This window comes from Rosa rugosa, chromosome 2, assembly GCF_958449725.1.
Source record: "Rosa rugosa chromosome 2, drRosRugo1.1, whole genome shotgun sequence".
NCBI classification, from domain to species: domain Eukaryota; kingdom Viridiplantae; phylum Streptophyta; class Magnoliopsida; order Rosales; family Rosaceae; genus Rosa; species Rosa rugosa.
This window is the reverse complement of record NC_084821.1, coordinates 64,617,012-64,632,352: the sequence shown is the minus strand read 5'-3', so window position 1 is coordinate 64,632,352 and position 15,341 is coordinate 64,617,012. Positions and strand designations below refer to the sequence as shown.

The 15,341-nt window shown below is 36.5% G+C and overlaps 3 protein-coding genes across 4 annotated transcripts; 2 read left to right on the top strand and 1 right to left on the bottom strand.

Annotated features, from left to right (window-relative positions):
- Positions 1 to 659: 659 nt before the first annotated feature.
- On the top strand, positions 660 to 5,493 carry LOC133729328 (uncharacterized). Of its 2 annotated transcripts, none has more exons than XM_062156831.1 (8): positions 660 to 848; positions 1,470 to 2,129; positions 2,803 to 2,991; positions 3,116 to 3,207; positions 3,641 to 3,700; positions 3,806 to 3,875; positions 4,600 to 4,803; positions 4,903 to 5,493. In XM_062156831.1, exons 2-8 carry the CDS (start codon positions 1,470 to 1,472, stop codon positions 5,287 to 5,289), a joined length of 1,662 nt encoding a protein of 553 aa, XP_062012815.1. In that variant the 5' UTR covers positions 660 to 848; the 3' UTR covers positions 5,290 to 5,493. The 2 variants fall into 2 exon arrangements, with proteins under 2 accessions (XP_062012815.1, XP_062012816.1); XM_062156832.1 differs by lacking the exon at positions 660 to 848 and adding an exon at positions 867 to 1,008.
- Positions 5,494 to 5,728: 235 nt separating this feature from the next.
- Positions 5,729 to 8,461, bottom strand: LOC133729330 (coatomer subunit zeta-1-like). Its single transcript, XM_062156834.1, has 6 exons — positions 8,378 to 8,461; positions 7,273 to 7,432; positions 6,968 to 7,115; positions 6,809 to 6,886; positions 6,172 to 6,256; positions 5,729 to 6,021 (listed from the first exon to the last, which is right to left on the bottom strand). Exons 1-6 carry the CDS (start codon positions 8,444 to 8,446, stop codon positions 5,962 to 5,964), a joined length of 600 nt encoding a protein of 199 aa, XP_062012818.1. The 5' UTR covers positions 8,447 to 8,461; the 3' UTR covers positions 5,729 to 5,961.
- Positions 8,462 to 8,550: 89 nt separating this feature from the next.
- On the top strand, positions 8,551 to 11,531 carry LOC133729329 (pterin-4-alpha-carbinolamine dehydratase 2, mitochondrial). The gene is made up of 7 exons (XM_062156833.1): positions 8,551 to 8,655; positions 8,733 to 8,779; positions 9,247 to 9,344; positions 10,147 to 10,232; positions 10,304 to 10,427; positions 10,563 to 10,631; positions 11,192 to 11,531. Exons 1-7 carry the CDS (start codon positions 8,563 to 8,565, stop codon positions 11,278 to 11,280), a joined length of 606 nt encoding a protein of 201 aa, XP_062012817.1. The 5' UTR covers positions 8,551 to 8,562; the 3' UTR covers positions 11,281 to 11,531.
- The last annotated feature ends 3,810 nt before the right edge of the window (positions 11,532 to 15,341 follow it).

Sequence of the window (15,341 nt, the reverse complement as noted above, 5' to 3'; positions counted from 1 at the left end):
TATAGGGTGAAGAAAGTAGTTAGTGTGGTGACAATAGCCGCACCCAAAATAAAACTACACTTTTTGCTGATGAATTTTTGTTCGTTTAAATCTCCTACTTTTTATCCACGAATATTCATTGCTAAAAATCTCCAGTTCGCTCAATAGCGGAGGGATGAATCTCTCTGAGGTAAGTCGAGTTTTAGATGATTGTAAGGAGTATCTGACTGCTTTTCAATCAGTTAGAATTCGACATATTTACCGTGAAGCAAATGGTGTTGCAGATAGACTTGCTCACCTTGCTAGTGTTGGTTTTATGGATGATGTTTGGTTAGATGAGACTCCTGCTATTATTCAGGACGTTCTCTACGAGGACTATTGTGTTTGTTTTCCTGTAGCACGGGGTTCAGGTTTTATGTCCCCCCCGTTGCAAAACTCTACTATTAATATAATAAATGGAACCGGGCGTGGGGCTGAGCCTCCCAGCTAGGCTGGGTTCCAAACCCCTTTCAAAAAAAAAAAAAAAAAAAAAATCTCCAGTTCGAAAAATCATCGTCGACATAACTCCCACCAAAAAGTTTAAGTAACATCTTTGATACAGGAACAACCATCCACAAAAAAAAAAAAAAAAAAAAAAAAAAATTGTTATGGGTGAAAGTGATACCATAAGAAAACAGCACAGAGATTTTGTGTCACAGTGTCTCTAATCTTTACCAAACAAGAAGCTCCCACAGTGCTCCGCAAATCCCAATCAGGTAGTTGCAGCTTCCTACGCTTTAAAGCATACAACTTTAAGCATTGTGTCAGTGGAGAAAGGCCTTCACTTTATATGGCAGTTTCTTTCAGAATCACTCTACCTTCTTTCCGCGGTAACCTCCCTCCTCTCTTTACACTTGTAATCTTGATTCTTCATTTATTCACTCATTCATTCATTCATTCTACAACGCATAACAAACCCTTTCCTTTTTTTCTTGAGTATACCTTTCTTCTCATCAAGGTCATCATTTCGTTTTTCATCTGAGTTTTAAGGTAGACTATTAGACATAACTTTTTCTTTTCTGGGTTCTTTAGCTTTTCTTGATTATGGGTAAAGTTTAGCTTTTTTTTTTTTTTTATGAATTGTTAATATGTGAAATGGTAAGAAATGAAGGTGAACTGCTTTGCTTCAAGTTTGCATTCTGGGTTAAGTTTCTGATACCAAGAACTGGCAAGTTAGAATTTTTACCATCAATGGTGTGCTAAATGCCTATATTTCGGCTTAGTCGATATCTCTGAAGTAATAATACAGGCATGTTTTGAATCTGATGATTTCACACACTGCATTTTTGGGCTGTGATCAGCAATTTCAGCTTAACTCTGTCTCTGATCAGCAATTTTTCAGCATCTTGGTTTCTTTTGCTGAGGGAAATAGAAATTGTTTTTTGTCAGTACCATTCTGCCTGAGGTCTTGAGAGTAGTAGCTGGTTTGTTAACTGTGTGTGTATGTGTAGATGGAAAACAGCAACAAGGGTAACACAGGTGACAACATTTCTCATCCCGGTAGCAATAAGCCGAAGAAACCAGATGGCCATAAGAATGGTTATAGTAAAGATGTCATGCCTGGAAGTGAACTTTGGACAGATGGGCTTATCTGTGCTTTTGAGTTCATTCGAGGCCGAAAGAAACCAAGTGGTTTGCAATCTGGCTCAACAATCCTAAGCAGACAACATACAGATGTTGGTGACCATGAGAAGCTGCGGGTTCCTTCTAAAGGATTTCAAGAGTCTTCTTCCCCAATACATGATAGGAACAAGTCCCTAAGTGGTGATTACAAATACAGCCCAGCTCATGATGGTGAAAGAGTGGCTGATCATTGGGTGCCAATTGGGTGGGCTAGAATTTCAGAAATCGTCCAAACTGTGCAACCTGATGCCAGTTGGGATTCTCAACAGTTTGGGATTGATGATGAAGATGACTTCACTGTTGCAGACTTAGCAGCTCCATATTGGGAGCGTCCAGTGGGGCCTGTTTGGTGGTGCCATGTCTCTGCAGGTCACCCCTCAGTTGATAATTGGCTCCGTAATGCCCAGTGGCTACATCCTGCTGTCAGTTTAGCTTTAAGAGATGAAAGTCGACTGATTAGTGACAGGATGAAACACCTTTTATATGAGGTAAAGTGCATCTTACATATATGGAATTGCTATTTACTTGGAAGAATTAGTTTTAAGCCTCTTGTAATAAAAAAGTAGACCTGGGATTGAATTGCCTTAACTACGGATGGTGGCTTGTAGGATCCCGAGAGGGTTCACCCCTATTGTGATTTGTGATGTATGGCCATTGCATATAGAAAGTTTTATACTTAGAAACTACCAATAATTTTATGAACTGTTAGGATCATCTTACACTTGAACTTTAGCTTTCTAAGCCAATAAAATGAATGTTCCTTGTGGCGATTGTTAATGTGGTGGGTTGGGTGAAAGCCTGAGAGGGTCTTAACTCCTCACCATTAGACTGCTAGAAGAGGCAATAAGCTCTGTACTGAAAATATGCACAAAGCATCTTAGTCTCTTCTTTTGTCTTCTCCTCTTCTCTTTTTTCCCCTTATTTCATGATTCATGACATCAGGGAAAGTAGACCTTTAGTTGGTATATCTTTGAGGTTTATATATATTGGTTAATACTTGTGAATCCTGCAAGTGGATCCACAGAGGTGAAGTGTAACAAAATTGAGCCCTCTCATAAATGAGCTATATTTATCAATCTTGAGAATGAATTTGGCTTTCACTTAAACTTGTGTGAGCTCTTGTTTCCTTGTTTATTGATCATGCTTTGTACTTCTATTCAGGTCCCAGTTAGAGTTTCTGGGGGGTTGTTATTTGAGCTCTTGGGACAGTCAGTTGGTAATCCATTTGTTGACGAGGATGATATACCCATTGTACTTCGTTCCTGGCAAGCACAAAACTTCCTTGTAACTGCTTTGCATGTGAAAGGGCCTGTATCAAGTATAAATGTGTTGGGCATCACAGAAGTTCAGGTTGTGCTTAATAAATTTCCCTTCAATGGCCTTGATTTTGGACTGAGTTATGATTTATTGTTCATGCAACTTAATAACTTATTGTAATGCCATACTTATTCCATTTTGTCTTTGCTCTGATTAGGAACTTCTTTCGACTGGAGGCTATAATGTACCAAGAACAGTGCATGAAGTCATAGCACATCTAACTAGCCGCCTTACTCGATGGGATGATAGGTAATGTTGATATTTATTGATTGTATATGGTTCAGCTTACGATACTACTTTTAAAAATGCTACATCAATTATTTGTCTAGGCTCATGCCTGCTAGCTTTTGTGTTCCAATATACAGTGAATCATGTGAAATGCTTTCTTCTCTTTTCCCCCTTTCAATCTATGCATTCAAAAATGATGCATTGGGTTTGAAATGGTATGTGTCCAAATGCTCCCCCATGCACACAAAGACACAATTACAGTTCAGTTTATGCAATATGTAAAAGCAGACACTTTAATTATTTATGCTATTGATTTGGACATTTTAATATCGTCTTTCAGCAGCGGTGGTTAGTTTGTTTAACATGAAAGTTGGTTCATTTATCTCAGAATGGATTTTAGACTCCCCATTTTCTAATTTCCTTCAGTGTCTCTTCGATGTGTTGGTTGTTTCAGGCTATTCCGCAAGTCCATATTTGGTGCCGCAGATGAGATTGAATTGAAGTTTATGAACAGGTTCTTCCTTAGATACAAGTCCTCATAAAGTGATACTATCTCATTAAGTAATAAGTAGATACTACTTGGTCTATGACTAATAGATGTTCTTTCCTCAATGAATAGGAGAAACCATGAAGATTTGAATCTTTTTAGCATAATTCTCAACCAAGAAATCAGAAAGTTATCGAGACAGGTATGTTACATCTCTTTGCTAGTAAAGCACTAAATATGAGAAATAGCCTCTGCACATCAACTGACATTGCTTTAAAATATAGTAATAACTAAAGACAATTCGGGCCAACTCTATTCTGCTCGGATGTCCTTCTCACAAAACAATGCAAGTTTGATTAGTGAAAGTGATAAAGAAACCTTCACACTTTTTTTATTTTATTATTATTATTATTTTTTTGTTGAAATAAAGAAACCTCTGAACTTTTAAATCAACTCCTAGTAAGAATAAGGCTTCTATGAGTTTTTGGAATCTTAGTGATATAGTGATGACTAAATCCTGCATTCCTTTTACTGCCGATGCTGAGTTATTAGGAAATGAATATTGGATTTGAGCATGATTTCTAAGGTTAACTGTTACATGATTTCTGATTCACACATAAGACTTACAGTAAATGTTTAGTCTCTTAGAATATATTTGGATGCCATTGATTCCAACATAGTGCACTATGGTTTTACCCATATACTCTGTTTATGTCTACATTTTGGACAAACTAACCTTTAGCAACTATATGGTATGTTGTGTCTCTATTTATTAGTGACCTCTTTTCCCTTGACTGTTGAAGTGGAAAAACTGAGTCCCAGTGATATTTATGTTAAGAACAGTCACTAATCACTTTTTGTTTGACTGTCCTTCAAAGTTAAAACGTCAACAAAATTGATTGATTTCCTGGAAATTCCCTTTGCAGGTCATCAGAGTAAAGTGGTCACTTCATGCAAGAGAGGAGATTTTGTTTGAGCTTATTGAACATTTGAGAGGAAATACTACAAGAAGCTTGTTGGAGAAAATAAGAAAGAGCACAAGAGAAATGATTGAGGAGCAAGAAGCAGTTCGTGGCCGCTTATTTACAATTCAGGATGTGATGCAGAGCACTGTTCGTGCATGGTTGCAGGTCTGTGTACACAAACAATAACATGAAATATATTGGAACTTTATTTATTTCTAATTAGTATTAACTGTTGATTTCATCCTCTCTTCAATGTTAATCCAGGACAGAAGCCTTAGAGTAACACATAATCTTGCTGTTTTTGGTGGCTGTGGCCTTGTACTTTCCATCATCACTGGGCTTTTTGGAATCAATGTTGATGGAATGCCTGGAGCAAACAATACACCATATGCATTCGGCGTATTTTCAGCTGTTCTCTTCTTTATTGGAATCGTGCTAATTCTACTTGGGTTGCTTTACCTTGGGTTGAAACAGCCTATTGCTGGAGAGCAAGTTGAAGTTAGAAAGATGGAGCTTCAGGAGTTGGTTCAGATGTTTCAGCACGAGGCAGAGACTCATGCCCTGGTTCGTAAAAATGTGGCTCGGAATAATTTACCCCCAACAATGGGAGATGCATTTGCACGTAACGCAAATTATATCCTCATTGAGTAGTTTACAATGTCGGAAGTACATTTTGCACCAAGCTCTCGTCTTGATAACTTCTAGTTGGAAGGAAATACTGCAGGTCTTTCATTATTGTAGCTGTGGGCAGATTGAGAATGGTTCCTAGTGATACGGTAACAAAATAGATGATCGAAATCTTATGTTCTTGAATAGTTGTATTTGTAAGTTTGAATTTAATCTAGATTTCAGATATCACTTTTCTGTTATATCTAACTTCTAACCCTATCCAAAATAACTTTTATGAATAATGGATTTTAGATTTGAAATGCCTACCAACATGAGGTTAAACGAAGATGTTCTGCTTCCCCAGTGACTACAATACAATTGGATGTGTGGAACCACCGTAACTTGGCATTAAACATCTCGTAATGGTTCCCATATATTGATAGAAACATTCTCAAGTACCCATGTGATGCTCACATTCAACTCAGCAAAACATGTAACTCAGTATCACAAATCCATAACTTGAATTCTGAACCTTTTACCCCAATTGTTCTGATGTCTAAATCGTTTGAGTTCTATAAGAGGAGATGAATTCAGCAGGAAGTGATAAATTCTGACAGTACACAATTTTAGCAAATGCGATACTATAAGCCAGTACACCTAATGGATAAGAAAATATTTGACTGATGTTCTTTCCAGGCTTCTCCTTTCATCCACTCACTTAAGAAGAGATCTTGCAAAATGTTCACGTGCAGTAGCAAGTGCTTGGCCTATTGTCTGTAAATAAAACAAGATATATAAATCAATATACAATATGGTTAGTATAGTCTAGTTGTTAACTAGATTTGCTTTTCATGTCTGATTTAGACTTATGAAAGATATTGTCACAGGGATAGGAAAGGCATGCAAGAAGAGAAATTGATATACCTGCTCAGATAACGGAGCTCCAGAATCAATACTATGACTCGCAACCTTACTTGCTATAACATTTGAATCGGTCTCAAGAACAATGCTGTGCAAAAAAGAACATGTTAAGTCCAGGTAGCAATTGTTACCCTCTCCTGTATAGTGGGGTATGATTTGAAAAAGAAATATGAGCACAACGAAAGGTAAACCACAAAAAGTAACCAAGCTTAGGCAAGAAAACACACTGATAAATACCTTTCCACCAAAAACACACTACCAAGGATACATGCAAAAGTGAGATCTCAAAAATATAGCAACCACAGAAAACATGGCAATCAACAAATTCTTCAACTAGTGGCATTCCCCTGATATTCAAATCTCCCATGTCAGCATGAACTAAAAAACAGCCACAGATGAACCCCCCCTGCCTACCAAACAGTACAGCCAATACCCACAACTATACCCCAGCTAGTAGACTGGGAACAGCAATCTCAAATTGAGATGCAATACATCCTAACATGCACTACGCATCATTACCTTCATTGTTATATCATGCAAAATCTTCAGTTCTACTAGTAAAAATGCTGAGCTGAACCCTGGAAATTTAAATACCTGAATAACACTAACAACGTTTATTCACATGAAGGTTATAACTCACCCGCCATCAACAATTTCATCAAGGCATAGTAGAATGAGGTCCAAATTCTCAAGTGCCTCCTTTTTGTCCACATTGCCTCTGGACAAAAGCAAGCCAAAATGATTATCAAAATCTGACTACTTTTTAGTATTGTCTACACACAGAGGATGTGAGAACAACCTGAGGAGAATTCCAACTGCATCAAAAAATCCCTGAAGAACTGTGGCTAAAATGAGCTCATTTTCATTATCACCCCCGGTAACAAAAAAGTGAAGGTCTTGAACAAACTTGTAAACTACTATGCTGTTCTCAAACATTGCTATCTCAGCTGCACTCGAAGAAGCAGGAAGTTAATATGAAGGTGTCAAGAATTAAAGATTCAAAACAATAGAATACCTCATGCAAAGGAGTAGAAATTCACAAGAGTTGAATGAATTTGACGATACTCATATAACATAAACATAAATAATTAAAGCACAAATTACCTTCTGTCCGCGCATTTGTCTTTTGAGTTTTAGTGAAAACGGTTTTCTCAAAAGCTTCTTTTGCACTATTCATTGGCCAGTCCTCTGAATAATACTTGACAGCTATACGTTTTCCTTCAGAATCTAGGAGGAGGATGTTCTTTATGGTAGGGCATGACTCCTACAAAAAACATCCAATGAAGAGTTCAGAGAGTGCCAAAGGCTTGAAACATAATAAGATCAATGCAGCAACTTATTTTAGCAGTACCAATACTAGAAGATACACCCTAGCAACGTCCAATTAGGGTCAGATATCTTACTGATTCATGCTTATCAGGGGCACGTAACTGTGTATCGCACCTCCAACAGTGTAAAAGTTTACATTAGCTGATTCTTTAACACATTGCTTTTCAAAGTCACAAGTCAGTTATTTCTTCCAAGTTACGTAAAATGTGATTCACACCACCACCTACAATAGACCGAAACACCAAGTCCAACAATGCTTCCACCAAGACCAGCCAAACAAGCAACAGAATTGGCAAAATTTCTTGGTACCAGACACGACTTCTAGCCTAGGGCTATGTAAAGGAAATAGAGATATTTCCACATCTAACATTGCGACTGCACAAACTACTCTGTTCTTCGTTCCCATAACACCATCAATCAAACAATAACAAACAAACACCAAAACCATGTCAACCACAGTCGGCAATGGCAGCTCAATTCCACATAAACACGTCAAATTCGACCCCTTTTTTTTACCCTAAATTACACTGCATCATTCTATTTCTCAGCATCAATTAATTTACAAAAACAAACAATTAAAGCTTGTGAATTTATCATCAATTTCTTAGTTTCCGATCCAACAATGCATGCACACACAAATTTATCTCCAACAATTCGTATTCCAATTACGTCGTCGTTTCAAGATCTGCACGATCCGGCTCAAACGAACTCGGATCCGAGTCCGATTTCTTCAATCGCAAACAGATCAATTAATCTCACACAAACGTGGCACCAAACCATAAACCCTAGAAATTACTACATCAAATCAAATTTATATATAATATAAAGTAAGAGAGAGAAAAAGAGAGAGAGAGAGAGTGAGAGAAAAAACTAAACTAACCATTTTGTTCGGAGAAACAGTTTTCTCTGAGAAACGAAGAAGACGAAAGCGAAAATTTATGGTTTCCATGACACGTATAAATACCTTCCCCGCGATTCACAAAACCCACCACTAAACTTTTCGTTATTACGAAAGGACCCCAAAAGTTCAGTTATTTATATTTATGACCACAACTTTTTTGTTAAATGCAACACATTTGCCCTCCGTTTGTAACCGCTACAGAGAAACCCAACAGCCCGATATTCATGAGTCGGATGTTACAGCTTCCATTTCCAAAGGTGCCCTCTTTCTCTCTCTCTCTGGAATTATTGGTGTGGTTAAATTTGGTTGTGAAATTTGAATATGTTTTTCTCAGGTAGCAGTAGTATCAGTGTTTCAGAACCTGTTTGGAGCTCATGGACGGTACTTCCCTGCATGCCCTTTATTTGGTTTTGGACTTATATATCTGGGCCTTGATGTTTAGCTTTTGGGTTCAGCTAATGTTTAATCAGACCCGAAAAAAAAAATGATCTTTGGATTTTTGTTTTTGTGTGGGATCAGTGTGGTTCTTCTCCATTCTGATCAATGTGAATATGAAGACTAGAGAGAAAGAAAAAAAAAGAATATTGGGTTTTATTTTGTTAATCTGTGTCCGCTGTGTCTTGTACTATTGGTGTGTTCTATCCAACCCATGTAATGGACTGCCTTCAATTTTATGGGGAAAGAATCTGTTTTCGTTTTCGTTTTCGTTTCGTTCTGTTTTTGTTTAATTTAATGGCTGTGCTGTCTGTGCAGTGTGCATCCACCTTTCTTCTTTCAAAATGTGGATTTTTGTAATTTAGTACTTCCCTTCTTGAGTTGTGAGAATGAATTCTGTACTTAAAATACAGTTCCAGTAGCCGAGTTTATGAGATACTTCAGAACAATGTGAGGGTGTCATCCGGTAGAAACTCAGTTTCTGGATTTAGAACTTTTTGCACTGGCCAAGGTGCGTGTGGACCTTTCATTCAATTCACCATTTTTGATTTGATAATGAGATGCAACTAGGAAACCCATTACTTTGATATAATCCTCTGAAACCCATTTTCATGTCATTGTTTCATACACATTCGTTCACGAATTTTAGATTCCTGTAAAAGTATAGCGTGGAAAGACTAATCATTCTACTGTGCAATCCCTAGTGCACGAGATGGAAAACTTATTAAGGTCCCATTTTGAGCAACTCGGTGATCTATTAGTCTGTCAAAGTTTATTACCTTGGCTGTTCTAAATCTCCCATACCTGTTTTACAACTTTAAGATATGCTTAATCAAGACCTTTATCATCAAAGTTAAAAAAATTACTCCCTGTACTACTTTGGCAGTTAGGAGTACACATGTCTCCTACTGGTGGGTAATGTCACTTATTGGTATTACCATTTTAGCAATCTGTACTTTTCTCTCTGATAGTTAGTGAAAGAATAGATGCAATGAATGTGTCATAGTTTGTATATTGCAATTGGGATATCCTTCTAAGTTGTTCCTCCCCTCTTCTTTCTTATGGCTTGAATCTCTGTTTTTTCTTTCTCTGCTCCTTAATAAACTTTTCTGGTGTCTAATATATAGAGGCTCTTTTTCATTATAAGGAAGGAACATACTAATTGGTTTTGCGGACTTTATCTGTGGGCCATCTTATCTAATATCCGACTGGTTGTTGATGCTTAGTATCAAATTTTGTTAATACTAGCATTGTGATACTTCATTGTATAGTAAATTTTATTTCCTTATCTGACGGTTTTCCGGCTGCATTAGATTTGTCAACAAAGAAGTGTGTGCCGTGCTCCTCAAAGGATATGCGACCTATGACTGAAGAATCGGCAAGTAATTTACTCCCAAAGGTTTGTGGTTCACCGTGTATTGATCACCTACAGTATATGTGTTTCCTCTCTAAGGTATGTATTTGGTTCAGGTGGATGGATGGAATATGGTGAGTGAAAGTGGTTTGTTGAAACTGAAAAAGTCATGGAGAGTTAAATCCTTCACAAAAGGAATGGAAATGTTTAAGCTCATAGCTGATGTAGCAGAAGCAGAAGGTATCTTAAACCTCTTTTCTGATTTTTAGCTCCCTGCATATATATATATATATATATATATATAGGATGAATTTAAGTTGAAATAATTTAGAACATAACTAATTTAGATTAGCAACAATAATGTGTTTGCTGCAGGTCATCATCCCGACCTTCATCTTGTTGGATGGAACAATGTGACCATTGAGATCTGGACACATGCAGTTGGTAAGGGCATCCTACGAATGAAGTAATGTTATGTATTTACTTATCTTATATTGTACATTAGATTCTCTCTGGGGGTGGAGGTTTTCATGTTCTTCCTTTTGGTGATCACTTCTATATTATTAATTTTAAATCTCCTTGTACCTGCAATGTCATGGGGAAAAGATTGTATTCAACCAATATTTTGACAATTCTTGCTATACCTAGGAAAAGATTCATATTATTTCAAAAAAAAAGAAGGAAAAGATTCATGTAGCACAATGATGCTCTACTTAATGTGGCTACTTGACTCAAATTTGTCTGAGTTTAGACCTGATTCCGGACCAATAAATTTGTTTGATTTACGGCTTATATAGAGACTAGTATGCTTGAATTTTTCAGTGGTGTTAGAATTATTGCTGTATAAATCTGACCAGCCGAATACTGAATTTACCGTATTTTGCACCAATTTAAAAAAATTGTCAGCTAGAGAATCAACTTACAAGAACTTCTTCAAAACCAATTTTGTGTGTTACATATACTGCAAATGATAATAACTTTTCTATATTATTTGCATTTTGCAGGTGGATTGACTGAGAATGATTTCATACTGGCTGCTAAAATCAATGCACTTGATATGCAAAATCTGATGAGGCGGAAAGCTACTGATTGAGCAGCCGGGAAAGCATACCTATGCAACGGTCGGAATTTTCACATGTGTTCCTGAAAAGAAAAAAATGTGTTTGTCTTTTGTTGGTATTTTGGTGTACAATCGAGCGTCTGAGGATTTACTTAGTTCAACAAAAATTTCTTGTTAGTGTCTGAAGATACATGAAGTGGCTGTTTCTTTTATGTTTAAAGATCTTCAAAGCTCAATGAATATATGTCTGGCATCATCTTTGGGCTGGAGTTTTCTTTTCTGAATATAGAACTCATAGACAGATCTATGGAGATATTAGACCACCCTTTGACAATCCTTAATTTTGTTAGTATGTTAACTTAATTGGTAAATTTTGAAGATTTACAAGTTCGTGTCTCAAAATTTGAAGATTTACAAATAAGAAGCTAAAAGTTTACAGCCATTTCAGAAGATGTCGATATAATCTGCTTCATTGGTTAATAAAGTACTCCATCTTCTTAAGTGTATGGGATTGGAAACCAAGCACAATCCTAATTTAGGATTGAAAACTGATATCAGTCCTAATACAGGACTGAAGACCTGAAGAAGAATTCCAGCATACCAGCAATCCTAGTAATCATACAAACAATGCAGTGGACCATCAGACAAGATACTCTATCATATCTGAAGCACCAGAACAGACTGAAGCCTCAAGCAATTCTGCACTATGCTCACAAGCATGCCAATGTCCATCCTTATGCTACAAGCCAAGACAAATCTGAAGCAAATACATCAAGATGAAAATCTTGTCTCCCATACCTTGTTTGTCATCTCTATGCTTTTAGTAGTTTAAATATGTGTTCGTAATCAAGCAAATTCCATTTCTCTTCACTTCTGCGTACGCAGTTCTTTATCAGCTAAACGCGGTAAAAATTTGACAGCAATACCTGCTAAGGCAACGAAAACCAATCACAAAGTATTAGGACCGGAAGTTGCTACAAATGTAAGAATCACTGTGGGATTACACAGTCAGACAAAGAAAGAACTCTCTCCCAATTCTCTCCTTGTTCAAGTACACTTAACTAGTTCCAAGTCTATCTTCAAAATCTTCCTTTTCTTAAAAAAAAGGAACTGACCAATTATACACAGCTAGATCAAATAAGTCCATTTCACAGTAACTGAGATAATCTAGCGTATGATGCATATATGATCAAAAACTGATGGTTACAATGCTATACTATTATGGCATGTAGTACTGTAAAATTGAAATGCATGCCACGTCTGGAAGATTTATTGGATCTTACATTGTCCGTTACATTTGAGTCCTAGAAGGCAAATCTGAAGTTCCTATATCGAGTAAGATCCGATAAAACTTCTACAGACATGGTGTAGCAGCTATATTTTGGATCGAACTAGTTGCTAAGCAATTTTGATTTTTTCTGGGTTTGTTTATTTGTTTTCATTCACTCATGTTATCATTTAGGAAGACATTTGAGACTTGGATTTGCGTGGGGCGATTTGGAGGAATTGCTCTGGGTTTGTTTTGGGATGTTGCTCTGGGTTTGTTTTGGGATGTTGTTCAATCAAAATGGTCCGAGTCTGGTTTAGTATCTAGAGATTGGTTCAATTGTTCTATGGGATTGTGGGTTCTATTGCAGAGAACCTGGTATCTATAGATTTATAAAAACAATATGTTATGAACTTATGATGTTATCTTCAGGATGAAGGTAATGGATTGTAAACAAAAGACGGCTCAATCGACATTAAGGGAATGCCTGTTTAAGAGCAAAATACTGGAAACTAGAGACCTTGCCCTTTCATTCTAGGTGATGTTTTGTTTTGTATGTTCGTCGTGAGTATCAATTAGTATCAGATTCTTATAATCTTTGGTATACCTTACAAGTACCAAATGTTGTGAATGCTTGGCCTAGCTACTGCAGGATTGCCACTAACCTTTACCTGAGGAGATTGAGACAATAGTATATATGTTTACTGGTTTTTATAATACTTCAGGGAAAAAAACATAGACTCTCAGCAATTGCACGGGCGAGTTGCCAAGTGTTACCTGTAAATTAGGTGAATTGGAACAGGAAACATGCATTCAAACTACAAGCATTGAAGCATATATATACTACATATAAAAACTGGAAACTTCTCATCTATTCTCATCGATCTGTCTAATATCCAAAAGCACATAATACAATTTGAGTCTGCAGTTTGGATCGATGTATATAAACATTAATATTAATAGTCTATAATCGATCAGCTCAAGCCCGCCTTCACATTTCAAACTTCCAAGAAATTATCTAATTATTCGTCTAAGCAATCCAACTTCCATAAATTATGACAATGTGTCATCGCTGCCCTTTTACTAAAGTATTTTTCTATTTTCTACAAATGGTCTTGGCTAGCTAATTTGGAAATTTTGTCATGTTATAGCTTGACTATGAATATTGTTTCATTCGATTATAGTATTTGTTAGAAGAATTCTTTTCTGTTAAACTTATTGTATTAACTTTTCAGTCTCTCATTAATCTGAAGTTATTTCATGTGCTTTTATGTGATAACTTGGGGAATGTATCAAATTTCTTAAAGAGACTACCAAATCTGGATGAACTATATATAAATAGTCTACATAAATTGGAATATGTGTTTGGATGTGAAGAGTTTGAGCCGAAACAATCAGGTGGAAGTCTCAATGAACGTGGATGGTTATATATTAGGTGGAAGTCTTGATGAACACAACAAGACGGGTAAAAAAATGACAGGTGTTTGAGAACTTATTGTTACAATTGCATCTGAGGAACCTGAACTGCTTGAAGGAGTTGTGTGTTGGCAAGTTACCACCTCAGTCTCTCGTTAATCTGAAGTTATTTCATGTACTTTCTTGTGGTAACTTTGGGATGTATCAAATTTCTTAAATTAATAGACTATCAAATATGGAGGAACTATATATAAATAGTCTATATAAATTGGAATATGTGTTTGGATGCGAAGAGTTTGAGCCGAAACAATCAGGTGGAAGTCTCGATGAACGTGGATGGTTATATATCAGGTGGAAGTCTTGATGAACACAACAAGATGGGTAAAAAAATGACCGGTGTTTGAGAACTTATTGGTACAGTTGCATCTGAGGAACTTAAACTGCTTGAAAGAGTTGTGTGTTGGCGAGTTACCACCTCAGTCTCTCATTAATCTGAAGTTATTTCATGTACTTTCTTGTGATAACTTGGGGAAGGTATCAAATTTCTCAAAGAGACCACCAAATCTGGAGGAACTATATATAAATAGTATACATAAATTAGAATATGTGTTTGGATGCGAAGAGTTTGAGCCGAAACAATCAAAACTGAGAGAGATGCATCTGTTGGATCTAAGTCATTTGGAAAGCATATGTAGTGGTCTTGTCTCACGGGTAATGTTTCAGAGTCTTAAGAGTTTGACCTTTTACCATTGCCAGTTGCTGCAAAGTCTCTTCACATCTGATGTAGCCCATTGTCTTTCTCAATTAGAAGAAGACCTTTTTGTAGAGGGGTGCCCTTTATTGGAAAAAGTAATTGAACTGACATTATTGGAAAGTAATTGAAGCAGTGAACAACAAGAAGACGATTCTTCCAAAATTGAAGAACTTGGTTTGAAGAGTCTTCCTATGTTGTATGGTGCAAGTGGTACTGTTGATCTTGAGTGTCCTTCATTGGAACACTTAATTGTGGTGGATTGCCACCAGTTTTCATTTTCAGCCTCCTCCTGTCACTTTTACAGCAAGAACGGAGTCATACTCAATGATAAGAATCTGTACCGGCTTCTATATAATAGGTATGTCGCTGTGTTATAAATTTACTTAATTTGTCTTTTCTTCTATATTTTTATCGTCTCTGATAAGTTGTGTTTCAATTATTCTAGTAATGCAAATCAAATTACATACAATGTTACTGACATTTTCAGAAAGTTGTTATATACTTATGTATTCTTTTTATTAGTGTTTGAAAATAATAAAATTATTAATTTGGAGTCCAAAACAACTTTTTTGGGAGGGCCAATATATTTCCTGGTAAAAAATGTTTTGTTTGAAAGAAAATTTGAAACAGAGTCCTTAGACTCCTAGTACACCATAT

Coding starts and splice junctions, on each gene's coding strand:
- LOC133729329 (XM_062156833.1), top strand. CDS start 8,563: ATGCAACACATTTGCCCTCCGTTTGTAACCGCTACAGAGAAACCCAAC. Junction 9,345..10,146: donor AACTTTTTGCACTGGCCAAG/GTGCGTGTGGAC, acceptor CGGCTGCATTAG/ATTTGTCAACAAAGAAGTGT. Junction 10,428..10,562: donor TGATGTAGCAGAAGCAGAAG/GTATCTTAAACC, acceptor TGTTTGCTGCAG/GTCATCATCCCGACCTTCAT.
- LOC133729330 (XM_062156834.1), bottom strand. CDS start 8,446: ATGGAAACCATAAATTTTCGCTTTCGTCTTCTTCGTTTCTCAGAGAAA. Junction 7,116..7,272: donor GACAAATGCGCGGACAGAAG/GTAATTTGTGCT, acceptor CTTCGAGTGCAG/CTGAGATAGCAATGTTTGAG. Junction 6,022..6,171: donor GAGCTCCGTTATCTGAGCAG/GTATATCAATTT, acceptor TTTTATTTACAG/ACAATAGGCCAAGCACTTGC.
- LOC133729328 (XM_062156831.1), top strand. CDS start 1,470: ATGGAAAACAGCAACAAGGGTAACACAGGTGACAACATTTCTCATCCC. Junction 2,992..3,115: donor TGGGCATCACAGAAGTTCAG/GTTGTGCTTAAT, acceptor TGCTCTGATTAG/GAACTTCTTTCGACTGGAGG. Junction 3,701..3,805: donor GAATTGAAGTTTATGAACAG/GTTCTTCCTTAG, acceptor CTCAATGAATAG/GAGAAACCATGAAGATTTGA.